Here is a 24521-nt window from a genome sequence, read left to right as displayed (position 1 = left end):
TTGCCTATAAAACCACCACTAGTGGCCAAGTGTTCTTTTTTATTTGATGACTTCACTAATAGCATGATGTCGTGAAGGAATTGAGAACGTCCATGCTTTTCTATCTCCATAGACGGCATATCGGGTGTACCCAGTCGTGTCTGTTCACATAAACGGCATCGACGACTACTGATGACATATGAGGGTCTTGGAGGGTTGTCCAATTTCATATGGGGAGAAAAACAATTGGATAGAGCCTCGAAATTACCCAAGGAAAGTATTAAATCCCACCAAGTATGAGACACAAACCTGCAATGATGGTGTTGTAGTAAATCACTTACTGGTGCATCCAGCAGACGCATCTTCACACCCTCGCTTTCTGCTGCTTTTTTATGAACACAACACGCTCCACTGGCACTGAATAATATCACTGAACTCATGAAATATAGAGTCTTGTGACAAACCCCCTCCTTGATTATCATTTCTAGGATCACCTTGAGGAGAATTATTTGTACAGCTTCTATCAGAGTAATTTTCTAGCTCTGGCTGAGCGGCAACAATGATGGCAGCATGACTCCACTCTGCTGGTACAAGATACTGTCATCAGCTATCAGCTCACCCACACTCTTACTCACAGAGACCATCTCTCTCTCTCTCTCTCTCTCTCAGACACACACACACACACACACACACACACACACACACACACACACACACACACACACACACACACACTGCACGTAAAAACAAACACAACAGGGGGTAGTCTGCCAGCCCTCTGCTTTTTCTCTCCCTCTTTTTCCTTCTTTTGACTTCTACCACTTCTTCGTCTCCTCCTGTTTCTCTGTTCCATCTGCGTCTTCCTCCATCTCTTTCCTTCCTCCTTCTCTCGGCTGATTCTTCCCTGCCTTTCCTCCTCCTCCTCACTTCCCTCCCTCCCTTGTCTCCCTTCATTTACCTTTTTCCTCCTGCTCTCCCTCTCTCTTGCCCCATACTGTCTCGCTCCTCCAGACAGCAGTAATTACACAGGGCTAGTGTCAGACTGTCATAACACGAGAGCTACAGATATGAGGCTAGTGGGAGGGAGGGGCCTTTTCCTCTTCTCTCTGCCCAGGGAGGGGAGCTTCTAATTGGGCTAAGATGGCAGGAGGTACTGGCTTGCAAACACTGCAGATCTGGACACAGGCCACAGGTTTGAAGAGGCTGACAGAGTGTGTGTGTGTGTGTGTGTGTGTGTGTGTGTGTCAGCGGTGGAAGAAGTATTCAGACCTTTCACTTCAGTAAGCTACTAAAACCACAATATGAAATATGTTAAGTATGATGTTTTTGCAATCATTTTACTGGTAACATGTATTTTACATTTAAATAATGTAGATGTTTAAGGTTGAGCTCATTTTAACTACTGTTTTCGGCTATGTGAAGTCAAGTGAAGTTTTTGGCAAACTCAAACACGCTGTTTGGACCACTTTAGAGCAAATTCAGCATGATTTTACAAATTTAGATATAACCTTATATGTACTAAATCCAGTCATAATATACGTTATTTTTTCGATCATTCATTTCGATCACTAAGGAAGGCCATCCTGTGCAGGGCGACACAGTTTGCTTAGTAAGCTACAGCTACACTTCATGAGAATTATGCAGTGTGCTCGAGGACAATCAGCGGACTGGTACTGCAGGTAACAGCTACAGCTTCAGAGATGTTTCAGAGATCTGTTATTGATTTCTTCAAGAGGAGGGTTTACTTGTGGGGGACAAACTGAACTGAACCGATAACCTTGCCAGAGATCCTTTATCGATTTGTTTGGGATGAGGGTTTGCGTGGGACAATTTTGAGAAACCAAACTTTGCAAACAAAATGAATTTCAATATGTTTTGGGTGGTGGTTTATGTTTACCTCTGGAATCTTTAATTTTGGCGAATATTATTTGAACTTGCCGAACCTTAAACTGCAAAAAGCCACGGGGATAAAGTCAAGCTGTTGTTGTAATCTTATTGAAAAGGATTTGAAAATGTAAATGACAGTTGTCAGGGTAGAAAACAAATGATCTTTAAAAATCCAGATGCCAACAGAGTCTAACATGTGTTAGTGCTAAAATAACTAAATAAATAAATAAATAATATATAATATAATATAAGATTAATATACTTGAGCCATGTACATGTTCAAGCCAGACATATCTCCACACATATCTACTGGATATAGATATATCCAGTAGATATGTGCACTCAGGCTCATGTTGGCGTCTGCAGTACTGGAGCAACAACAAAGTCATCAGAAGCTGTGTTGTCCAAGGGCGAAGGGTCACGAACCCATTACTCATTAATGAGCTCCACTCCTCTGCTGAGTCTCCCTCTCCTCATAACCTTGCAACTCCCCCCCACCCCTTATCCTCTCCTCTCCTGCCTCCCCCTTTCCTCTCCTCTCTGCTCTCTGCTTTTAGCCTGGTTCTATTTTCTCTCTCTCTCTCTCCATCTCATCTTTTTTTCTACCCTCTTCTCTCCCAAGTCTTGTCATTACTCCAGCAGCCACTGTAAAAGTTTTGTTGGGGCGAAGTTGTTAACTTGAGGGGGTCCAGAAAAGGCCAAACAAAATAGACTTCTGTGTTTTTATCTTGGAGAGATTTGCAGTGGCGGCCGAATGCAGCAGAAAGCTGTAATTTGGAGACATCAGATCAGATTGTATGTACTAAGAGCCTGGACACAGGCGCAGCACATAAATACAATGAGAAGGAGCCAGCAGTGCCTAATGACTGCTGTCATACAACAACAGCAAACAGGAGCAGCTGTATTAGTGGCTCTTATAGATCAAAGGTCATGATGAAGCTTCATATCATATATCACCAAGAGTAAGACCAACATAATATACTGGAATAACTTAATTGAAGCAGGAGATAATCTATGGAGTAATTGCGCTCCACTTCCATGAATATACTGCCCTTTTATTGCTTTATAAGGCCAGTGTCTACCCCAGATTGTTCTCGGTTGATGAGGCAAAAAGACATTCAAGCAGTACTTTGGTTATATAATGCTGAAATCCTCCTCTGAAAACAGAACTAATGAAATTCTTCTCCCCCGAATGGCCCGACTCGGATCACATTTGGAAGTTAAAATGATCTATGACCTTTACTGAACTATGAATTAGAGACTAGGCAGGCTGTTTTGCTCTGCACTCCTACAAATCTCTGCCTCAGCTTTCTAAACTTTCATTTTTTCCTCGCCAAGAATCCTGGGATTTTGGGAATGTAATTATTATTCTAACAAGAAGACATTTTATTTGGTTATATGTTACTTTTGTGTGTTTGACATTTTTCTTCACTAAAGTTCCCCCTCAGTCAAAGTATGTTTTTCTTCTTGTTACTGCAGTTGAATGGTGTCGAGTTTGAAACTAGAAGGCTAATCCCTCATTACGTGTAAAAGCGTGACTACGAGCATGATTTGCGACATCACATATAGTTTGGAAGCTCTGTAGATGTATTATTTTTAAAATGTTATCAATACGACCTTTAATACTTGTTTCTGTCAATAAACAAATGGATGCTGAATGAACCATTTGCAAAACATGAACAAATGTTTATAATACATAAATGGTTAATAAATACTGTTAAGCTCACCTGTAAACATTTGGAAGCCATTTTAAGGTTGCAACTGATGCATCTTGTGTTCGGCAATTAAACTTTGAAATTGAAAATATTTGCATATTAATATATGATATGATGACAGACATTACAGAATGGATTGGATTGGATTGGATATTGGATGAAATATCAAGTGAAAATCAAACATATCATTACTCTAATTAGCCGTATGACAAAGCCTTTGTGATTCTGAGAAAAGAACCTCACAGCTACAATGTGATGTCACTGAAACTCTTTCTATTTCTATTATGAGGAGCGCTGGACAAAGTAATTGCTGGGTCACTGATATTGAACAAAAACCTTATCAAACTCCTACAGATTTATTATGGTCATTTGAGCTATGAGGCAGTTAAAACCTCTACTTACTGCCTCTTTTATATCCCATTGTCTGTCCAGCTGCCTGAAAAGGGCAAGAAAGTGTAACAGGCCTTGCTGTTGGAGAGAGAAGAATTTAACGCTCCAATATGCCCATTAGGTTTTATTTTACAAAGCTACAGAGAGAGACTAGGGTAGATAATGCAGTATCATACAGTGGTTAATGCAGACTAGATGCATGATGGGAGATTTCTGCTACTTAAATATTGTCTCACGCAGCCTCTCTATAAATAATACCCTCTCTCCCTTTAGATTATTCTTCCATTTCCTGTTATGAAGATGGACGTTAAAGGATATTCAGCATTCAGTGATATGAAAGACAATGTTGCTCATTGCTCGTCACTCAAGAGTTGGTTACATGTACAGACGCATGAGAAGCACAGTGACTGGTGAACTACATTACTGTACAGAGGCACACCTCTTAAGTGTCCACATAAACAGATGGAGCTGGTGTTTTGAAGGGAAGCAAAAAAAAAAAAAAAAAAAACGCTCACAGAGGCAAGTTGAAACTGCTGAACAAGATGTTTTACTCTTCTGTCCTCTCCTTCCCTCTCATCTCCTCTCTGCTCCTCCTCCTCCTGCTCTCCTCGCCTCCTTTTTCAGTAGCCACTAAGCAGGGATTGTGTCTGTCACAGATATACTTAATCAGTTAACTCCCTATGGAGCCCAACTCACTCACGGCGTACACTCCGCTGTCAGCCCGGCTCAAGGCATTAGGGAATTTAATAGCATGTGTGATTGAGTGTAAGTGTGTGTGTGAGAGAGACTGAGTAGCGTGTAAATGTGTTAAAGTGTGTCTTTCTGTGCTTCCCTGTACGCTCGTATGTCCTGGAACATCTTTAGGAAGTGTGTTGAAGGTTTTGAAGTGTTTCCAGTGGTTATTCAGTGTTCAAGTGATGTGTGTGTGTGTTAGCTTGCATACCAGCATGCATGTGTGCGTTTGCATGTATGTGCCTGTGTGTGTGTGTGTGTGTGTGTGTGTCGGAGGGTATTATAGTGTGTAATAGCCTATTAAGACCAGAGCTCCCTGCAGCTGATGTGTCAAACAACTCAGGATGTTGTGGACATACGCACACACTCGTACACACAAACAGACGCCTCACGATGCAGTTTCCAGCTGTTTGAAGGCTGTCTGGAGTAAAAGAGGGAGAGAGAGAGAGAGAGAGAGAGAGCGAGAGAGAGAGAGAGAGAGAGAGAAGTGAACGAGAGGGAGAAGAGGAGAAAAGGTGGAGGGAAGAAAGAGCAGCAGCCTCTTTTTCACTTTAAAGTTACACAGCAGAACTACATCAGTGTATTGTAACATCACAGGAGTGGGTTTCACCAAGGCAGAAAGAAAAAAAATGTGTCTGGCATCGACTTTCTCCAAGAAAAAAGCATCTTGAATGTTACAGTGACATCACTATTAACCCTTGAGACAATGAATGAAACTCACAACAGCAGCCCGATGAGCCACTTTACTGCCTTGTTGTCTAACTCAGATTTGCCGATCTATATGATCTATTCAAACCCAGGTATCCACTAAAATTGACCATGAACAACACAACAAACAAAATATGAGTTTAACACATCACTATTCTAGGAGGATTAGGGTTTCAAATACATCAGGACAGTACTTCACTAACATCTGCCCAACTGATGACTTGAATATTCAATAACAAATGAAAGCCACCACCATCAGACTACCAAATATGGTCCCTTTTAGCAAAATGTCATTACATTCTGACTACCCAGATGTGCTTTTTGCCTCTTTTTATGGATTTTTAAGGTTAACTCACTTTAATTTTTACAGCACAAACTCTCAAACTTGTATCGGAGGTACAACATACAGAACCCTGTATCATTTGACCATCCGTCCACTCCCGTCACAGGCAGCACACCCTCTCCTGCATCCACCGCGTTTGAGACTGACACATCTTCAGATCTGACACACTGACTTGAACGCTTACCTCCGCTCGTTATCTCCTTTTTCTCCTTCCTTTAATATCACACAGGATATGGATAAGAGTCATGTTAAGGATGACAACTCAGAAACATTTTCAGACCTCTGAATGCTCACCTACACAGGAACTGTATAAGTAACACTTCCTGCCTGTAAGTCCGGTATTGAAGAGCCATGGAGTTCATTCCCACCACATTTACAAAAGAGTAAATAGGAAATTAGGACAGATCAAATGAGTCCATCCAGCTGAAACACTTCATCGCCTAATAAGCTTGTGATCATAAGAAATATATATCCAGATAGCCCTTCTTACAGCAAATCATCCTCTTTCCAACTGACCAACTGACACTTTCTCTACTCATTAGTGTCCCATTTCTTACTGTCCGAGGAACATCCTCTCTTCAGTCTAATGGCAGTAAGTGTTCGCCTACAGCGAGCCATTCACAGGCCAGACAGAGAAGGAGAAGTTATCTGCATATAAGTGCTGGTATGATAGCACACAGCGGCTCATTAGGTATATGAGAAGTGCATTAGTCGAGCCGAGCTCAGCTTGTTCCTGTGTCATCTTACCGGTTAAAACGTAGAAATCTGGAAAGAAGCTGTCACAACAGCCGCCTGATGATCCACTTTACCGTCTTGTTACCAGGAGTTTAGGGAAAGGGCATGTGCTCTCTGACAAGTCAAACTGAATAGGTGGCTGAAAAGAAAGTTCCTTCTTGTGTGGGCATCTCATGAAAGTCTAGACGGCAGTATATCTCATTAATTCTGATTAATTCATCAACAATCAATTACTACACACTGTTAATGATCACAGCTCTTCATTACCAGCTATCAACGAATATAAGATTGTCAACCCCCTGAAGTTTTAAAAAGATGAACTATAATCACTCATAATCCTCCACCTTCTAATTAAAAATACAATCATCGTTAAAATCATTACTTCATCGTCTCCCTCCACCACCTGAAGCTTTTTTTTTTTTTTTTGGAGACAAAAAAAAGTGGTTGTTAAAAATCAGCATCAAAGTTCTGCATCTAGTGTTATTACTGTCTCCTTGTTACCCCCAACCGCTTCTGATGAGGAACAATGATTAACAGCAATCACCGTCAACAGTATCAATAATACCGCGGCTGGCGTTAAAAATCAGCCTCATTATCACCATTATCTGTGTGCTTCTCTCCCGCTGAGAGCTGCAACAGACACCATTTCATCATCGGGTGGTGGGGGGCTGGCAAGTGTAATCAGTCTTTCCTTGTAGAATCATGTTCTTCCTGTTTGTCTTTTGTTTTTGTTATTTTGTTATTTTACACTATAGCAACCAGAATTTCTATTCACAGAAAAACGGATGCCTCATCAGTGGTGGAAAGTACCACATCACATTAATGGGCCTCCAACTTTGTGTAACCAGTTTGAGACCTTTTATAGCAGAATATTAATGCCCCTGGGTTTGGACTGACATATTTGACTGTAGTATAAGGGTGTAATGATTCCCATATCCACACTTTGTCAAGGTGCAAATGCTATGATATTGCAAAGCGGCCATTCTTAAAAAATGAATTATTTTACTTTTGATACTTTAGATCTGGCCAGTATTACTTCTAAGTACTACTACCTTTATATAATTAAATAATCCACATAATTATTTGTTATCACTAATAAATGTTGGCAATTCAAATGACGAATATATGTTGAAAGTTTACATTTCTTTATGTTGCAATTTGTGTTTGTTTAGGTTCATTTTTCTATATTAAGTTGTGACAACAATGTGTTTATTATCTGGTTAGGTTAAGGCATAAAAAAACACTTGGAGAGTGTCAGGAAATGATCAGGTTTTGGGCTAAAATACCTATCGCGACAAACATGGCTGCAGATCCTGAGGTTTCGTCAAAAAACATGCTTTTGTTGTCACAAACTAGGCTGGAATTTGTCCAAAATACCCAGTGGTGTCATGCTTTCTAATGTTGAAGCTCTCACATGTACAAATGTGAGCGTATCAGTGTTTTGCAGAAACATTAATTGCCAACATTTTATCCTGGCTGGAAAATCCTTACTGGCTTGAAAAATAAAACAAATTATGCTGAAACACACTAAATTTGCTTAAACTGTTGAGCTCTCTTGCCGACAATAAAGTACCATCTGTTTTAGATGACACTCATTTGTTAAATGTGTAGCAGCACAGATTCATTCCAAAGTGAGAATGTGCATTTGCAAAATGTTCTCCATGAGACAAAAAAAAGAACAAACACAAGGAGAAGTTTGTAGAAACAAATCACAAATTCTTCTTACTGTAGGTCTGCAGGTGGAATGATGTCGCAGCAGTGCAGCACTGCTTCAAGCAATCAAGCACAAACTAGACTGCTGTGATCTGTAGAGTGTAGAGTGTGTATATGTGTGTAGACTGCAGGTATACGACTTTCATTTAATTTGTATGTGCTATCATGAGCGTGCAGAGTGTGTTTATTTGTATAACTGTCTGAGTGTGAGTGTGAGTGTGAGTGTGAGTGCGAGTGTGTGACAGCTTGGGGGATGCTAATATTTGTTGTGGTTCTTTGGTCAAACACTTCAGAGGACTTGTTGGCGTTCTGACTTCAGAGCAGCTCAGCAGACGTGTTGAGAATCAGTGCCAGAGAGGATAAGAGAAGAGGAGTGTAGTCAGCTGCAGATGAAGCTAACACACACACACACACACACACACACACACACACACACACACACACACACACACACACACACACACACACGGTTGTGCTTGTTTTCAAAATCCTTGCTTTGTTTCACACACAAACACGTACACACTCACAGAAACAAGATGCCCTCACCCTCTCCTGCTTTCACTCTCTCTCTCTCTCACTCACTCCCTCCCTCTCTCTCTCACGCGCGCACACACACACACACACACACACACACACACACACACACACACACACACACACACACACACACACACACACACACACACACACACACACACACACACAACCATGCACATAACCTCTGCTGTAATGAGAAGCAACATGATGCAGGAGGAGATACTGATTATGCCGACGATGCTTAGAGGTGTAACACCGGGTGAAGGGTGTGTGTACGTAGTAACACCGCCTGGCAAAGACTGACAGCCTGTGTAATGTTTTCATTCACCTGAACACTGGTACACATTAGTGAATGGAAAGAGGGATGTGGGGTGAGTTTGTGCATGTGTATTAGAGAGACGGGAAGAAGGAGATTCATGACAGAGAGACGAGAGGCGAAGAATTACAAAGGGGAGGTCAGAGTAGTGAGGGGAAAGATGAAAAAAACAGGTGAAGCAGGGAGAGAGGTCGGACAGAGTGACGGCTGCAAGAAATTATCGTGAATAGATTAAGTTCTGAGGAGAAGTGAGAGAGAGATCAATAGAGAGGAGGGAAGACAGAGAAAAGAAATACAGATGAATACAGGGATAGGAAAAATCAGAAAGGGGGAGACAAAGCAACAGATGATAAAAGAAAAATAGAGAAGATGAGGAGAGCAGGGGCGTATTTAAGTATTTTTGCATCCTATGTTGAATCTCAAACAATGCATTGACTATATGGGAATTTGAGAGATTTAGATGGCAAATAATGGGAACATGACAAAGGATCCTATGTTACCCAGTTCCATGTGTTCTGCTGGGAACATAGGGCCCAGGGAACATAGGACTCGTATAACATATTACCCTGGGAACTAAGGGCATTATGAACGTAGGACCCTGGGAAATTAACAACCTGCCAAACACAGGCCCCTAGGAACATAGAAACTTAGGAACTTGGTGGTGCTGCCTGTCTGTGGCCCATCTCAACTCTTGATTGACTTATCTCAAATCAGAAAATCCCATAGTTTCTTGCTTTAATCACAGACATCCCTCTGTTATTCTTCTCTCTTTCAGTTAAGGACCTTTTCACTGTTTGCATTTACACTTAGTTTAACTTTAGGATGTAAACATAATGTGAGAAAGACTGTGAAGGCAACTGAGGAAAGTATAAGAACTGAGAAAATAAGATGTTTAGTATCTGAGAAGGATGAGCATGAAAGAGGACAGACAGACGGACAGAAACCTGTTTCTCTAACACATATTGTGCACAGTATATGTCTTTTCTTGCCGCCTATGAGTTTTTTGAATTTTCAATTTGCTCCTCTTGGGGACAGCAAAAGTGCAACCATGCAGAAGTTAAGTAGATATATCTAAATTTGGGAAGGCATATTGTTTTTGGCAGAAGCTCAGAGGGGGCGAAGGGAATTAAAACTCTCCAGAGTTAAACGACTTAAAGACATTAAAACAACAGACTGCTTGTCTGAGAGAAGTATATTCTATTCAAACACATCTCTCTGACATCCCTCCGCATCAACTGCATATCTGTAGGTTTCTGCGTGTTCTCAGACGTGTGTGTGTAAAATTACTAATCCCCCCTTAGGGAAAAGGGATTTCCCCAAGGGGGGAAATAAATAAATAAAGCAATTAAAGGGTTATTGTGTGGTATTCCCTGTGATGGAAAGAAAAAAGAAGCAGCGCGAACAAATCAATGTGTAAATCAATGATCATTACAAATGCGATGGTAAGACAGACTGTTTCTGAACGTTACATTGAATCAACAACACGGTGGCTTCAGACTCCATGTTATTCTTTTAACGCAGCCCGAGAGAAAAGAATCTTCCTCTTCAATTAAAATGAAAGTAGGAGTGTCAGTGACACTCATCTGAAGACACTGTCAATGAGAAACATTTACATCTTACTTACATCGTTTCGGCATCAATTTAAATGGAAACATTTGAGATTATACTTGAACCTTTCTGTTGTCTCCACAACAATCAACCCACAGCAAGCTGTCGGCTCATACTGAGCAGTCAAAAATATGAAATATGAAGACGACTTTTTACAAAATACACCTACATAACATTGGTTTACCGAAGACACTTTTTTTGGACATCTAAATCTAAATTTTGTAGGTTGTAATTTAAGCTTCTCTAATTTAACTAACATGTTAACACTTGCTTTTTTAACTAGCACAGTGTCATCCAGTGGGATTTCTTGTCAGTAATGAGCAGTGTAAAGGTCCGTTCGTGCCAGAAATAAAAACAGGACATGTTCAGCTCAGGGTTTAGCGTTGGTGAAATTTACACTGTTGACTGTCTCAGGGGGTCCAAAATAGAGGATGGGTCTGAAGCTTTTTAGCTGTATCGCACCATTCACTCTTATTTAGCAAGACTGAATATGTCTTTTGTATAAACCGCATAGAAATGTTGTCCCATTTGCATCCAAGCTAAGCTAACAAACTAACAAGTTGCAAACTGACATTTAGCAAGCTTACTAGCTCGAAGATTTTTCAGCTAGGAAAGAAGTGGAGTGAGGCTCACGGAGCTATTATGACTGAGTAGCATGTTCCAGCTGGCTAGCGAGTTAACATCTAGCCCGTCAGCTTTAGTAGTTCACCTACCTCACCAAGCCTACAGCCTCACCTATATAATGTGGACAAGCAAGCAATACTTTGTGGTGTGATTGTACATTTAGTGTTCTCTGTGGGCGTGTTTCTTACAGACGTTCAGGGTATTTAGCTCAAAATTTGTTTAGCACAAAGATGAGGAGCAGGAGGGGAACAAAAGAGGCAAACGATACACCTTCAAACACTTTTCTTTTCAAATGTTGTATCTCCTTATTTATTTGTCTTGCCACACAGAAGCAGCTGGGTTTTGTTTGGAGTCTGTCACACAGAAACACAAACAGAAACACTTGAGGTGTGACGATAGCATTGTCTTGTTCAATACAATGAGGACTGATCAAATAAATATGCTTATTTTTTTAAAGGTGAATGTTGAAATAAATTGGAAAATGTAAATGTGAAGGCCCCTGCTGACACTTCCCATCTTTACTGAATGAAAATTGGATAGAATCGTGACACGGCTGCGGTTTATCACATCAGTGGATGAGTTTTGTAAATGGTTACATCCCAACAAGCACAATCTAACATGAATATAACATGAAAACACAAATAAACACACACACATACTGCATGCTGTGTAGGAGTGAACATGAAGGCCAGAAACACACATAAAAAACACTTCCTAACACACCTCTTCCTCACCTTAATTCTCCTTGATAACACAAGCACACACACACACCCCTTTACACATATGTAAATGCCTGCCAATAAATTTTGTTTATTTTGAAGGCATGCTTCTGTTGAATTATAAATGACCATATGGGAAGGTTGTTCTAAGAACTGAGGGCTGAGAAGGGGAAGAAAAAAGAGGTAGAAGAAGAAATGAGGTGGAGGAGGGAGGAGGAAAGGGAGGAGGAAATAGAAGCAGACAGACGCCCGTAATGAGGAAACACTGCTGCGCTTTGCCTCAACCCATATCCTGTCAGAGGTAATCAGACGGGATGAATAGATGGATGGAGAGCAGAGGAGAGAAAGAAAGGAAAGGTGAGAAAGAGCCAGGAAGAGGAGAGGCATAAACAGAGTGAGAGGGAGATGAGTGGGAGCAAAAGGTAAGGGAAGAGGAAGATTTAAAGTGAAGGCTAAAATAGAGGTTAAAAATTCAAGGAAAGGACAGGACAGTTGAGATGAAAAGAGATGGCACAACAAGTCATGAGAGGGAGAAAGAGGTAAACATAAGGGAGGAGACAGGTGAAGCCAAATAAAGGTAGAGAAGAAGAGAGGAGAGGTGAGAAGAGGGTGATTGGTGATAAAAGAGAGAGAAAAATACGATTGTAATGATAAACAGTGAAGGAGGTGAAAAGGGGGGCGGAGAGGGAAGAAAGAAGGGGACAGAAGTAAAAGTGCAGAGAGGGAAGCAAACAAGATGAAGTGGAGGAAAGTGAGGAGAAGAGGAGAGGAGGGGAAGCATTGAGGAGAAGGGAGGACAGGAGGCTGCTAGATTAACATTTATTCAGCGTGCTGAAGGGATTTCAAACATGGCATCCACCGTTTGTGTTTGGCAGATGGCCGGAGGAAGAGTGTGTTAACACTTCAACTCAAATCAGCCATTTTCAAAATGCACCGGGGAGAGAGAGCGAGGGAGTGGAAAGTACGTGTTTGTGTGTGCGTGTGTGCGAAAAAAATAATGAAAAAGAGTCAAATGTCCTCACAAGGATCGAAACGTCATCACAGCTGAGGGGATTTTTATGGTCAGATTTTGGGTGGTGGCTTAAGTCTCGCAAAGCCAGGTCGCAAATTTAGCTCCCCTCGTTGTGATTTGCCAAGACTCAATGAGAATTTGCTTGGGACAGAGCTGCTGTCAATGGATGGAGACCAAAATGACTTTCCAGGCGACTAGATTAGACTTTACTCGTAAACATAGATTTAATGTGAACCTCTTGGTCTGTGAGACTCGAACATGAACCCTTCCTGCTGACACTTTTGTTCTTTTTTTTTGGTTTTCAAACAGGAAAACTGTGTTGGTGGTTCAGAAAACATGAAATTGCTCCCTGACTTGTGACTACAATTGGTGACTGTGTCAGTTTAGAGCTGGAAATTGATCCAGCATCCAGCTGCAGAACCATGCATCATCCATTTTTCCACACAAGCAAAAAATACGAACACCTGCTACTGAGACAAGACAAGGGTTAGGATGATCTTGCTGTAGTATGTTAACTGCCATGCCTCTGTGAAATACATTCAAGTTTCAGTGCAGTCACCTTAGTAAAGGTCGTTTAACAAAAAATGTGTGAAATAAAAAGTTCTTAACCAACAGAAAAATATTAATAACGAGGTAGTGAGAATGAAGATAAAGGTTTGTGGCAAGGGAGCGTAGTCCCATAAGCACAAGAGAGAATGATCCTTTTGTGAGGCAGTTAGTTCTGAGATTGCTTCGAGCTCTGAAACAGAAGGCAAATCCACTGTTTTAAAAGGGGAATTAGAGTTCAACCTCATAGAAGAAAAAAAGACGGAGACCCTTTTACCCATATTTAAAGTTTTAGCTGCAGCCAGCCGGTCTGCCTGTCTCACCACATTTCCTTGTTCTAATAAAGACAGCGTACAAAGTCGTTTCCTCGGGGGCCTTTTAAAACATTTTCTCAAGAAAATGAGCCTTTGTACAATCACAGCAAGCAAGATGGACAGTTTCCATTACCAGGCCCTTGTAATTAAAGGATTTGTACTAATAGCAAATTTATCATAATTCCTGTTGGCTATCAAGTCCTTGACAGGCTATTTCATTTCAGCGCAATGTTTCATTTAAAAGCCTTCAGGTTGGTGCAGTGTCTTTGCCTTGACATCTCAACCTTTGTAATGAGATGTGCAGGGGTTTGTGCACGCCAACACACACACACACACACACACACACACATGAATTGCAAACTGGAAGCACACAGGCGCAATCCTCTGGATCATACTGGTCATAGACATGCGTGCAAATTTAATGGCATAGACATGCATACAATTCTCTGAAATGTTCAATAACACCTCAACCAAACAATCTTCCTCTATTGTTCTATCATAATAGAGGTCTGAGGTTGCCTTGCACAAGATAACAAGCACACATACATCTACAGAACATACAAAGACATCATTAGTGCGCACAAAAGCATGGCAAACACTTGACACAGCCTCATATTCACATGTTAATTCCCACTCTAATGGCCAAACACACACACACTTGTGCTGCATTCAGTACATGCCTCACATCAGTACAGCAACCTGTCTTTGCTCCAAAATGAAGCTTCATTTTGACAAAAGTCAAAAGCAAGCTTTGATCGTCAGGCAGGATTGAAATATAATCCCTCTGCAAACTCAAAGTTATTTTCTCCACGGTAGTTTCCTGTATCAGACCTACAGAAGTTTAGGAAATAAGTTTGAATGGACTTTGATATTATATTCTGAAAAAGGAGAGATTGTATTAAATATGCATATGTACCTAGATCTCATTGTATTTTTAACACATTGTTTTGCTTTGATCTAACTTAGTCTCACTGTCAGAGGTTGTGAGAATGCAAAATGTCCAAGTAAATTTTCATCAACTGCTATATGCATTCTGCTAAGTGTGTTAGTTCTGACTGACTCATCAAGACCACGTTCTACTGGCATCTGGCTCTCAGCAGGTGTTTATGTCCAACAGCAGGACACACCCAGAGCTGGAGGGAGTCAGTCAGTGACTCGATGAAGGACACTTCAGCAGGGCGGACGGTTGCCAGCACAGAGATTTGGACCTGCGTCCTCCAGCTCAAGGAAGGACTCTTAACCCAGTGTACCTGGTCCCTCAGCATGTTTAATTAAATAAATGTTGGACCTCGACTATTTTCACCTCCATAATCATTACATTGAAGTCGTAAAGACAAACACCTCTCTCTCTTAGTGCTTTAATACTAGTGCCAATATGATACCTGAGTTTTTAAACCAATAAAAAAGATAAGCTAAACAAAATTACCAAATTACCAAGCATTAAGCACAAACTTTCGCTACTTCACAGTTTTGGGCCCAATTAAGCCCTCCCCGTTTATGTTGCATATTCACGCCTACAGGTAGGGTGTCCTGATTTTTGGGATAGAGGGGTAGGGCGAAGTACCGGGGCTACATGGCCGTCCAAACAGAGGATTTTTCGAGGCACACTTCAAACAGAGGATCATGAAAACTTTCTGTTGTTCCAATGTTTTATGGTCTTTTTCTTTAAAACAATATAAAACAGTTCCTTATAACTTGTTGATGTCTTGGTTGCTAACTAGCTAGCTAGCTAGTGTTGCATTGTTGTTGCAGATCTCTGTCCCTTTGATGGCCTATGACGCCTGAAATGTAACTAATTTAACTAACTGCACTTGGTCCCACTCAAACTGGCGGGACAGGATCAGGAGTTTTTATTTGTTGAATTACATAAACAGCTTTAACAACTACTGATCATATATGAGGGTCTTGCAAGGACGTGCCATTTCCTAGGAGGAGATTTCAACCACTAACCTTGGTAACTCTGTTCTGGGGGGCAAGGGATCACTCGAAAACGAGGGGTAGGGGTAAAAACTGGCAAGGGGATTGAGCCTTCGATACTCAACGTTCAACATACATTTCGATCAGGATCTAAAAAGTATTTATATTATGTTTCTCAGCCATATCATACAACAGACACATTAACTGAAGGTATTTCAGGTGCATTCGTAATATTAGAATTATGGTATTACTTTACCAAATGGTCAACTAGAGAAAATAAGCCATGAAAATAGAAATACAACCAACTAATTAACTCAACCAAACCAACCGCTACAAAAACGAAATAGCATGAATCAAACTATAACGAACCAAACCACGCTGAGCTAAACCACATCAGACTTCGCTACACCTGTTACTGAGCTAAATGAAATCAGTACCACAATCAAATTCAGCATCAACTACTGCAGAAGTTTCTTTTAGAGGCCTCCATCTATGTCATTGCAGTACTCACAAGCGATGATGTTGCCATAGCGATTCTTGTTGCGGTTCTCGTCCTTCTTGGCTGTTTCCCAGGGCGCCGTCTGTCCCTCTGCCAGGGCCTGAACACACACATGTACACGTGCGCGCGCACACACACACACACACACACACACACACACACACACACACACACACACACACACACACATTTCATATTGAGGTATGAACACAGAGAAATATGCATGCACATATGGCCTGATGCCCAGAGCTTGTACACTGACACATGGGCAGGCAGAAGTTAAAACAGTACTAACATGAATATTAATGAAAAGACAATCAACTGATAGTTGAACAGACCACACTCTTTACCACTCAGGGCACTGACGGAGATACGGCTGGAACTCGGCGTTCTCAGAAGATGGCAAAGCTCGCAGGCGGGTCATATGTGACTCAACTTTCAAAACTAAAATAGCCGAACATCCCGGCATGCTGTCCCTAATTTATATTCATGATGCAAAAAATATATACGAAACTGATTTACATAAATCATCATTCTAATAATGTAGTGCTTTCTTCTACTTTCTGCAAGTAGCAGAGGGTTTAATGTCAAATTATGAACTCAAATTATGAGAAATTGTTCAATAAAACTGAACAATTGCTCATAATTGTATTAAATTGGTCTCACTGTCAGAGGTAGTGAGAATGTGTAGAGACCGATCCGTCTGAAAATGACACTTCAGTATAATTTTAGTGCTCAAAACAACAATTTTAGTGCTCAAAGCAACAAACTTGTATTTTTCAAAATAAAATTAATACCACTTTAATACCTTCCTTTGTTGTTATCTTCTCTGGTAATTTTCTCTAAAAAAAAGTCTATAAAGGCAGTGTGGCTGATTGGCCAAAATGTTAAACCTTTTAACTAGAAGTTATGGCAAGAAATATTATAATGGCAGAAAAACCAAATCTACTATCAGTCCCAATCAGGCCAGGTAACTGCTTTCCGCCAACTTAGAGTGAAAACATAACCCCTTTCCAACGTTATTGGCAGAGGTAATGCATCTGAACTCCCACACTAAATTAAAAAGGCAACCAACAGCAAGGAGCAATCTGACAATCGATTGAAAAAAAAAAAAATATATATATATATATCCCTGCTTCTCTGAAATGAAAAAGTGCAGGTACAGGAGCCGGGGAGAAGACGAAAAGTTTGGGTTCATTGTTCCGTTGGTTTGGTCTGAAAGAGAATTTTCTGTCAGTTCTTTGTTGGAGGAGAGAAGACAGATTGTTCTGTCTCCCTGCTGTGATGCTGGCCCGTGTGACAGGCCTTACAAACATAGCAAGGACACAATGGCATGCGTGTTTGTTCATGTGTGGACATGCATGTAACTTCCTCTTCTTCCTTCTCTTCTTCGTGATCATTATTATTATTATTAATATTATAATTATTATTATTACGAGACAAACGTGAGTGAGAATGTGCTTAAATGTTGTGTGCATATACTACATGTGTATGTCCCACACATGCATGCATTTGTACATAATACAAAAAAGTGTGTGAGTGTGTCTCAGATCTCTCTCTCGAGCTAAGCAACCAAACCCCAACTCTCAAAGGTCGCCATATGGACCCTGAACTATTATAACACACAGGAAGAGGTCACATGTGCACACTTACACACACACACACACACACACACACACACACACACCCACACACACACCCACACACACACACACACACACACACACACACCCACACACACACATTCTGCCTATAGGGACGAGGGGAACAGTCCTTTCAGAGTCCATTAAGGGCTTAAGAATCCCAGACAACAGCTTTCAATTTCAGACAGTGATATGACCTACATACACACACACACACATACACACACACACATACACACACACACACACACAATTCCATACAAATGCACTGTGACAGAAACAGACACCTTAACTTATCGCCCAGTCAAGCAGAAAATGGATTCTTTTAAAGTGGCATATGGGCCTGAGAGAGAGAGAGAGAGAGAGAGAGTGTGTGTGTGTGTGTCCATGTATTTGTGTGTGTATTTACGGTATGTGTGTATTTTCTCCATCGCATACATTCATTTACAAAAACTGGGCCGAACATTGTTTTTTTTTTTTTCTTCGATATTTTAGGTAGGAGGCGTCTGTAGGAGGGTTATGCATATATGGAAGTGTGTGTGTGTGAGAGCGCGCGTGTGTGTGTGCACATTTACATAAGGTGTGGGCTGGTTGCCCTTTTTTCAACCTGCAAAAATAAGACACTCTTAATCAAACTCCTCTCAAATGATATCTGTTGCTTTTTGAGATTATAAAATATTTTATATAAAAACATACAGTGGGGTGGGTGGACAGAGGATGAGAAACAAAAACACACACACACACACACACACACACACACACACACACACACACACACACACACACACACACACACTGTTGTAGTGAGTGGGTACCTCAGTTTTTCTTTCTGTAAAAATAGTTCATATCATTAAAATAAATCTTTTTTAGAACAAGTTTCACACAATATCAGTTGAGGAAACTTTTGAAGGTATATTATTTCGATTGCACTCTCTAATGAGACTCTTTTAGAGCCTGACTGATGTATATGCAGCCGATATTGGCTTATCCCAGATACACTGGTATCGGCGTATATGTTGTCCAAATAACTGGGATATGAAAACTTGTTTTAAAGAGGATATATTGTAGAAAAGGATTCTTAGGGACATTCGTAATTATTGCATTTCCAGAGAAGTTTACTGTTTCAGTGCACTGATAATGAAAGTTAAATAAAAGCCTCTGTTAAACATTTTTGTCAAGTGTTTGATATCCACATTTGAAGGATCACTGCAATTAATGTGTGTATATCAGCCGATATATTGAGTCAGATGTTTTTTTTCCCAGTAAAACAAAAAAACTTATGTTGTTCAAACCTTCAAACCTTTATTTATAATTGTGTTAAACTCTAATGTTTGATGCTGTGTGATGTTCTTAAAGAAAAATAAGTTTTAAGTATGATTGCTGCATCATGGTAACAGGCCTCTGTGCACCAGTCAAATTGCTGTTCATAAGTTGTAGCAAAGATGACCTTTGAACTTTTGAATATCTTCACCTCATCATTTTATCCTGAGAGACATTTTTTTGTCATAGTTAATGTCCAAAATGTGTTTTGTGAGGTCATAGTGACCTTGACCTTTGACCACTCAAATCTAGTCAGTTCATCCTTGAGTCCAAGTGGACATTTCTTCCAGATTTGAAGAAATTCCCACAAGGTGTTCTTCAGATATCACATTCACAAGAATTGGACGGACGGACAGACGGACAACCCGAAAACATGCCTCCGAAAACATGCCTCTGGCAACGGCTATTGGCCCAAGTGGAGGCATAAAAACTCAAGGTAAGAATGACTAAGTAGAAGGATGAACCAATGGACACTTTCTGCCATTATACTCTAACCTGAGTGTACTTAAACTCTCAGAGGTCAAACAAATGCTTAAATTGGATTATCTCATGTGGAGCCACACAGATAGATTTTTTTTCTTTTTGCAATGATCCATCAAATGTGGTTATCAAACACTTGTGGCAAAGGCATATACACCGATACTGACATATCTGTGATAGGCCAATAGTGCATGATAAGTGTCACAGTCATACAGTTCATGTGAAATAATTAACATGATCTGGATGTATTATTTCCTTCAGTTCTCATTTAGGTCACCATACATCAAATGTAAGGATGTGGATAGGAAAGAGTGTTAACCAGACCGACTGACCGCTCTTCAAACAGAACACTCCCTTTAAAGCAAAAGGTGTAATCCCAGTGGGGTGCGGCATGGTGACAGCGTGGCTGCTGTCAGTGTAAGTGGGGTTAATGGGCTTCAACACTGGAGGTCACACCACACACGGACAAGAAGACACCATATGGGATGGGGTGGTAGACACACACATGCTCACTCACTCACATACAAAATGCTGATTGACACAACTTTGTAAACAATACATCATAGAAGCATCGTATGCTAACGTGACTGGGAAAAAAAACAAGCTTCTATATATAGACAGGTACACAAACACACTTTTAAGATAGAGCATGAGAATATATACATTGTATTATGTGTCTGTTATGACGTCCAGTGCACGCCTTTCTCCATTAGCTGATAGTGACAGCTGACAGCTACCAGTGCTACTAATAAAGCTCCTTTCTCTTTCTCTCTCTCACACACATGCATACCCCTGGAGAATAAATCACATTTGCTCTCCCCTGAAACGTATCAGTGGGCATAAACCAAAATGACAGGAAGTAAATGAAAATATAACATACGGCATCACGAAGGGACAATTTTCAACACGCATGCAGAGTTGGTAATAGAAAATATTCATTCTTGAAATAGAAAGAAGCTGACTCTTCCCCGTGTCTTTTAAAAGATTCATTTTAAGCAGCCGAGACAAAGCAAATGAAGGAAGAATAAAGTGAAGACAGGAAGGAAGGAGGGTTTGGTGCAGGGATAAATGAAAGAAAGCGAGAAATGAGGATTTGGTAGGAAAATGATCCCATGGTAGAGCGCCCGTGACAAAGAATGATTGTAAAAACGTCTCTCTGTGATAAACGGTGCTCTAAACAAACAGTCAGCCAACCAAGAGAGAGAAAGATGAAGTAAAGAAATCAAGGGCTTAGGTGAAAAGAGAAAGGAGGGGGTGCCAGACAAAGGCAAAAATACAGGAAGAAAACATGAAAAAAAGCAGATACATGGAATGAGATGCACAGGAGATAAATAGAAACAGGAAAAGACGGAGAGTAACAAAATACGATTGGAGAAGGATTTAAGCAGAGCAAAGGAAGAGCAAAGAGTAGTCAGGGAACAGAAGGAGGAACAGGAAGAAGCAAAATGACAAGCACAAACTGGTGATGGTATCAGTGACAGAAAAAAAGAAACCAAGACACAAACAAAACAAAGTAAGAACAGAACAGAAAGTAAAGGACAGAAAGTTTTAGTTTGTTTTAGTGTCAGCCTGTTTGTTTTGTAACCATCGATATTAATGAGGTAAAGTGTTAATAATTGATAAGAGCCATCTTTCCTCATTAAACCAAATCCAATCATACAAATTCTCTCATTCACACACATATACATACCACAAATACACACACACACACACACACACACACATACAGTACATTGCACAACTGGGACTAGGACAAGAGAAAAGTTAAGGAAATATGGATGCCACACTTGCAAAATAAAGGAATCTAATTACCACGCTGTACTGCTGGAGACAGCAGGCAAACATTATTTATTTATTTTAAATAGTAAAAATGAATCTTAAACAGAAATCTAATAGCATGTGCTCCACGAGGACACTCAAACATTACTCTGCATAAAAAGCTAAATTCATCCAGGTTTTCATTCTTAAATATGTATCACACAAATGCCACTTTAATGCAAATGAGCATCTCGTCTCTTCAGTCAAGGGCAGATTCAGATTTGCTCTGTTTGCTGTAATGATGTTTTTTATTGTGGTGAAATTAAAATACATTTCTAGTCAAAACTGCTTTTGATTTTTCATAACTTTGCAGTGAATCTGCAAACTTCTGTTCAGGGTCATGGGGGCAGCTGAAGAAGATCCCATTTTGCACCTAACAACACGTGATGCCAGTCCAGCTTCGGGCTTTGCAATACACATGTACTTACTTGTAAAAACACACATCTCTCTCTGACTCTGCACGTATATTTATACATTGTGGGGTCAAACAAACATTTTATTATACCTATAATATACTTGCTGTAGCTGCAGACCTTTGACCTTCTTACTAATGTCTGCTTGTAATGTTGTCAATCTAAAGATCGGTGCCTCTTTTACTGTTGTTCTCATTGTAAGCCTCTTTATGTGTGTGTTTTGTGTGTGTGTCTATTTACCTCATATTCCTCCTTGAAACCATAGCCCTGTCCACATTTCATCTGGGTGATGTGTTGAAGGAGGTCGGCAACTCGAATAGCTGGCTGAAACTGTCCTGCCTGGAACTGACCTGCAGGTACAGAGACATTTTACAGAGAAACAGACAGAAAGACATGAATATGTAAACAAGAGGGTAGATGCAGTAAGTATGTGGGAGGGAGAGTGGGTGGATGGATGGAAGGAAGGATGGTTAAAATTATTCTAATCAGTCTTCATGTAGTGAATAGTGAAGCTCTGCTCAATAATAAACAGGCTAACTAATATTGCAAAGTACCTTTAGAAATGAATAAATGACTTAATGACTCATTTGTTGGAAGCGTCTGACAACACAGTACTTTGGCTGAAGTAGTAAAATAACTGACTTTGTAAGTTAATTGCTGTGTCTCTTCATTACTAACCGTCTTCGTGTGTTTGATTATTTCATTATCAAACTAGTTCACAGATTCTGTGCTGTGCAATAAATAACAGTTTGAGGCACCACACCTTTAGTGTAATCAAGCTGTGCTGTGAACCCTGATGTTATTACATTGAAACATTGAATTACAGTTTGGGAAATCAGAAACAAACTGAGAGAACTTTTGACTTCTGCAGCCTAAAATACAAACTTCAACACTCTGGTGCAACTAGCAAGTCCCACCAGGCTGCTTTCTTTTTAATTAATGTCATGAAAATAGCTCAAACACTTGAAACACAGTTGTGCAGCAAGAGCCAAACACTTGATACATTCTCTCGTCCAGCCTGTCAGTTTTGGTAAGGTGAGATGCTTTCAACTGACACTTTTCTAAACAAAATGAGAAAACAACTTCAGTTCCATGTTTGATGTCTTCAGTGTGAGGTCAAACTAACTAGCTGCAAGGCTAACTGACGACCAGACTGACTAACTATCTAACTTCCTACATGACAGACTCATTTACTGGCCAACTTACAATGTAACTGAAGAACTAACTGACCGAGGTATAAAAACTAAAACATAGTGACTAAATGATTGGCACATTAACTGACTAACAGTGAGTGAGCAACTGGCTACCAAATTAACCTCCATCTCACAAAATAGCTAGCTAACTGTCAATGAATAAGCTTTCTAACAAAATAATTGACTGACCATATAAATAACTGACCGACTAACCACCTAGCTAATTACTAACTACTACAACTAACTAATTAGTTAATGAGCTAACCACATGTCTGACTGATTTAGGGACTAACTGACTGACTTACTAACTTCCTGCATGACTGACTAATTGACTGACCAATTATCAAAGTAACTAAATAACCCACTAAATGAGTATTCCAATGGCTAGGTATTAAACTAACTAATTAACTAATGACTTGCAGGTTGGCTAACTAGACAATCAACTAATTGGCCAACTAATAAACCAACTGAATAACTAACTGACAAACTAGCGATCTAACCCACTGGCTACATAATTAACTAACCACCATATCACATATTAGCTAGCAAACTGACGAAAAATCTAACCAACTACCTTGCTGCCTATCTACTGGCAAACTTATTAATTAGCTAACCATATACCTAACTGACTGACTAAGTAGCAAACTGACAAACCAGATAGCTATCTAACTGGCTAACCGGTTAAAGAACCAAATAACAGTCTGACTCATTGTTTCACAAAGTGGCTAACTTCCTAAGTTGTGTGCACGTACCGCTCTGGTAGGAGAGCTCCACAGACTCACAGCCTCCATAGGGAAAACTCTGCAGGGTCAGAGAGGGCTGGGCGAGCGATGGCTGGCTACTGTCTGTAAATGGAGGGAGAGAGAGAGACAGAAAAAAGAAAATGTTACCATGACAACATACCACTACTCTATGCCATCCCCAAATTCACCCTCACACGCACACTCACTACATAACGTGCACTGTATCGACACACTCCAGGTGACAGAAGATTGGGCCGCTGATGACAAGTGGTGAGCTAAACGAGTCACTTAATGCTCTGAGCTCTGATTGGTGGGCACGGCATTAGGACAGTTAATTAGAATATCTCTCCTCCAATTAAGGAATGGGACAGACTGATTGGATGAGTGTATGGGCTCTATTAGTCAGGGCAGATGGAGGGATAGATGGAGGTTTCTGGGGACTCAGGGACTGATGAAGGAATGTCACATGTCAAGAACTGTGCCAGAGGAGCATGAAATAAGGAAAGTCTTTTAAAGTCAAGTTCTGCAGGGTTTTTGTGAAGGAAGCTTGCAAAACTGGGTGATGGCAATACACAGGTGCTGCATCCATTCAGCGCAAGAAAGAACGAAGAGGAAGG

At 40.4% G+C, this 24521-nt stretch overlaps 1 protein-coding gene across 8 annotated transcripts in view; it reads right to left on the bottom strand.

Annotated features, from left to right (window-relative positions):
* Positions 1-24521, bottom strand: part of ptprt (protein tyrosine phosphatase receptor type T) — a 334457-nt gene that overhangs the window by 38314 nt on the left and 271622 nt on the right. For all 8 annotated transcript variants that reach the window (XM_084348993.1, XM_084348986.1, XM_084348987.1 and 5 more), the window contains 3 exons: positions 23914-24006; positions 22209-22318; positions 16307-16394 (listed from right to left, as the gene is read on the bottom strand). In XM_084348993.1, coding sequence (XP_084205119.1) covers positions 16307-16394; positions 22209-22318; positions 23914-24006 — 291 coding nt within the window. The remainder of the gene's footprint in view (positions 1-16306; positions 16395-22208; positions 22319-23913; positions 24007-24521) is intronic.

This window comes from Pagrus pagrus, assembly GCF_965226575.1.
Source record: "Pagrus pagrus genome assembly, chromosome: 3".
Lineage (NCBI taxonomy): Eukaryota > Metazoa > Chordata > Actinopteri > Spariformes > Sparidae > Pagrus > Pagrus pagrus.
Note: the sequence above shows the minus strand (reverse complement) of the source record. Positions and strands in the feature narration are given on the sequence as shown.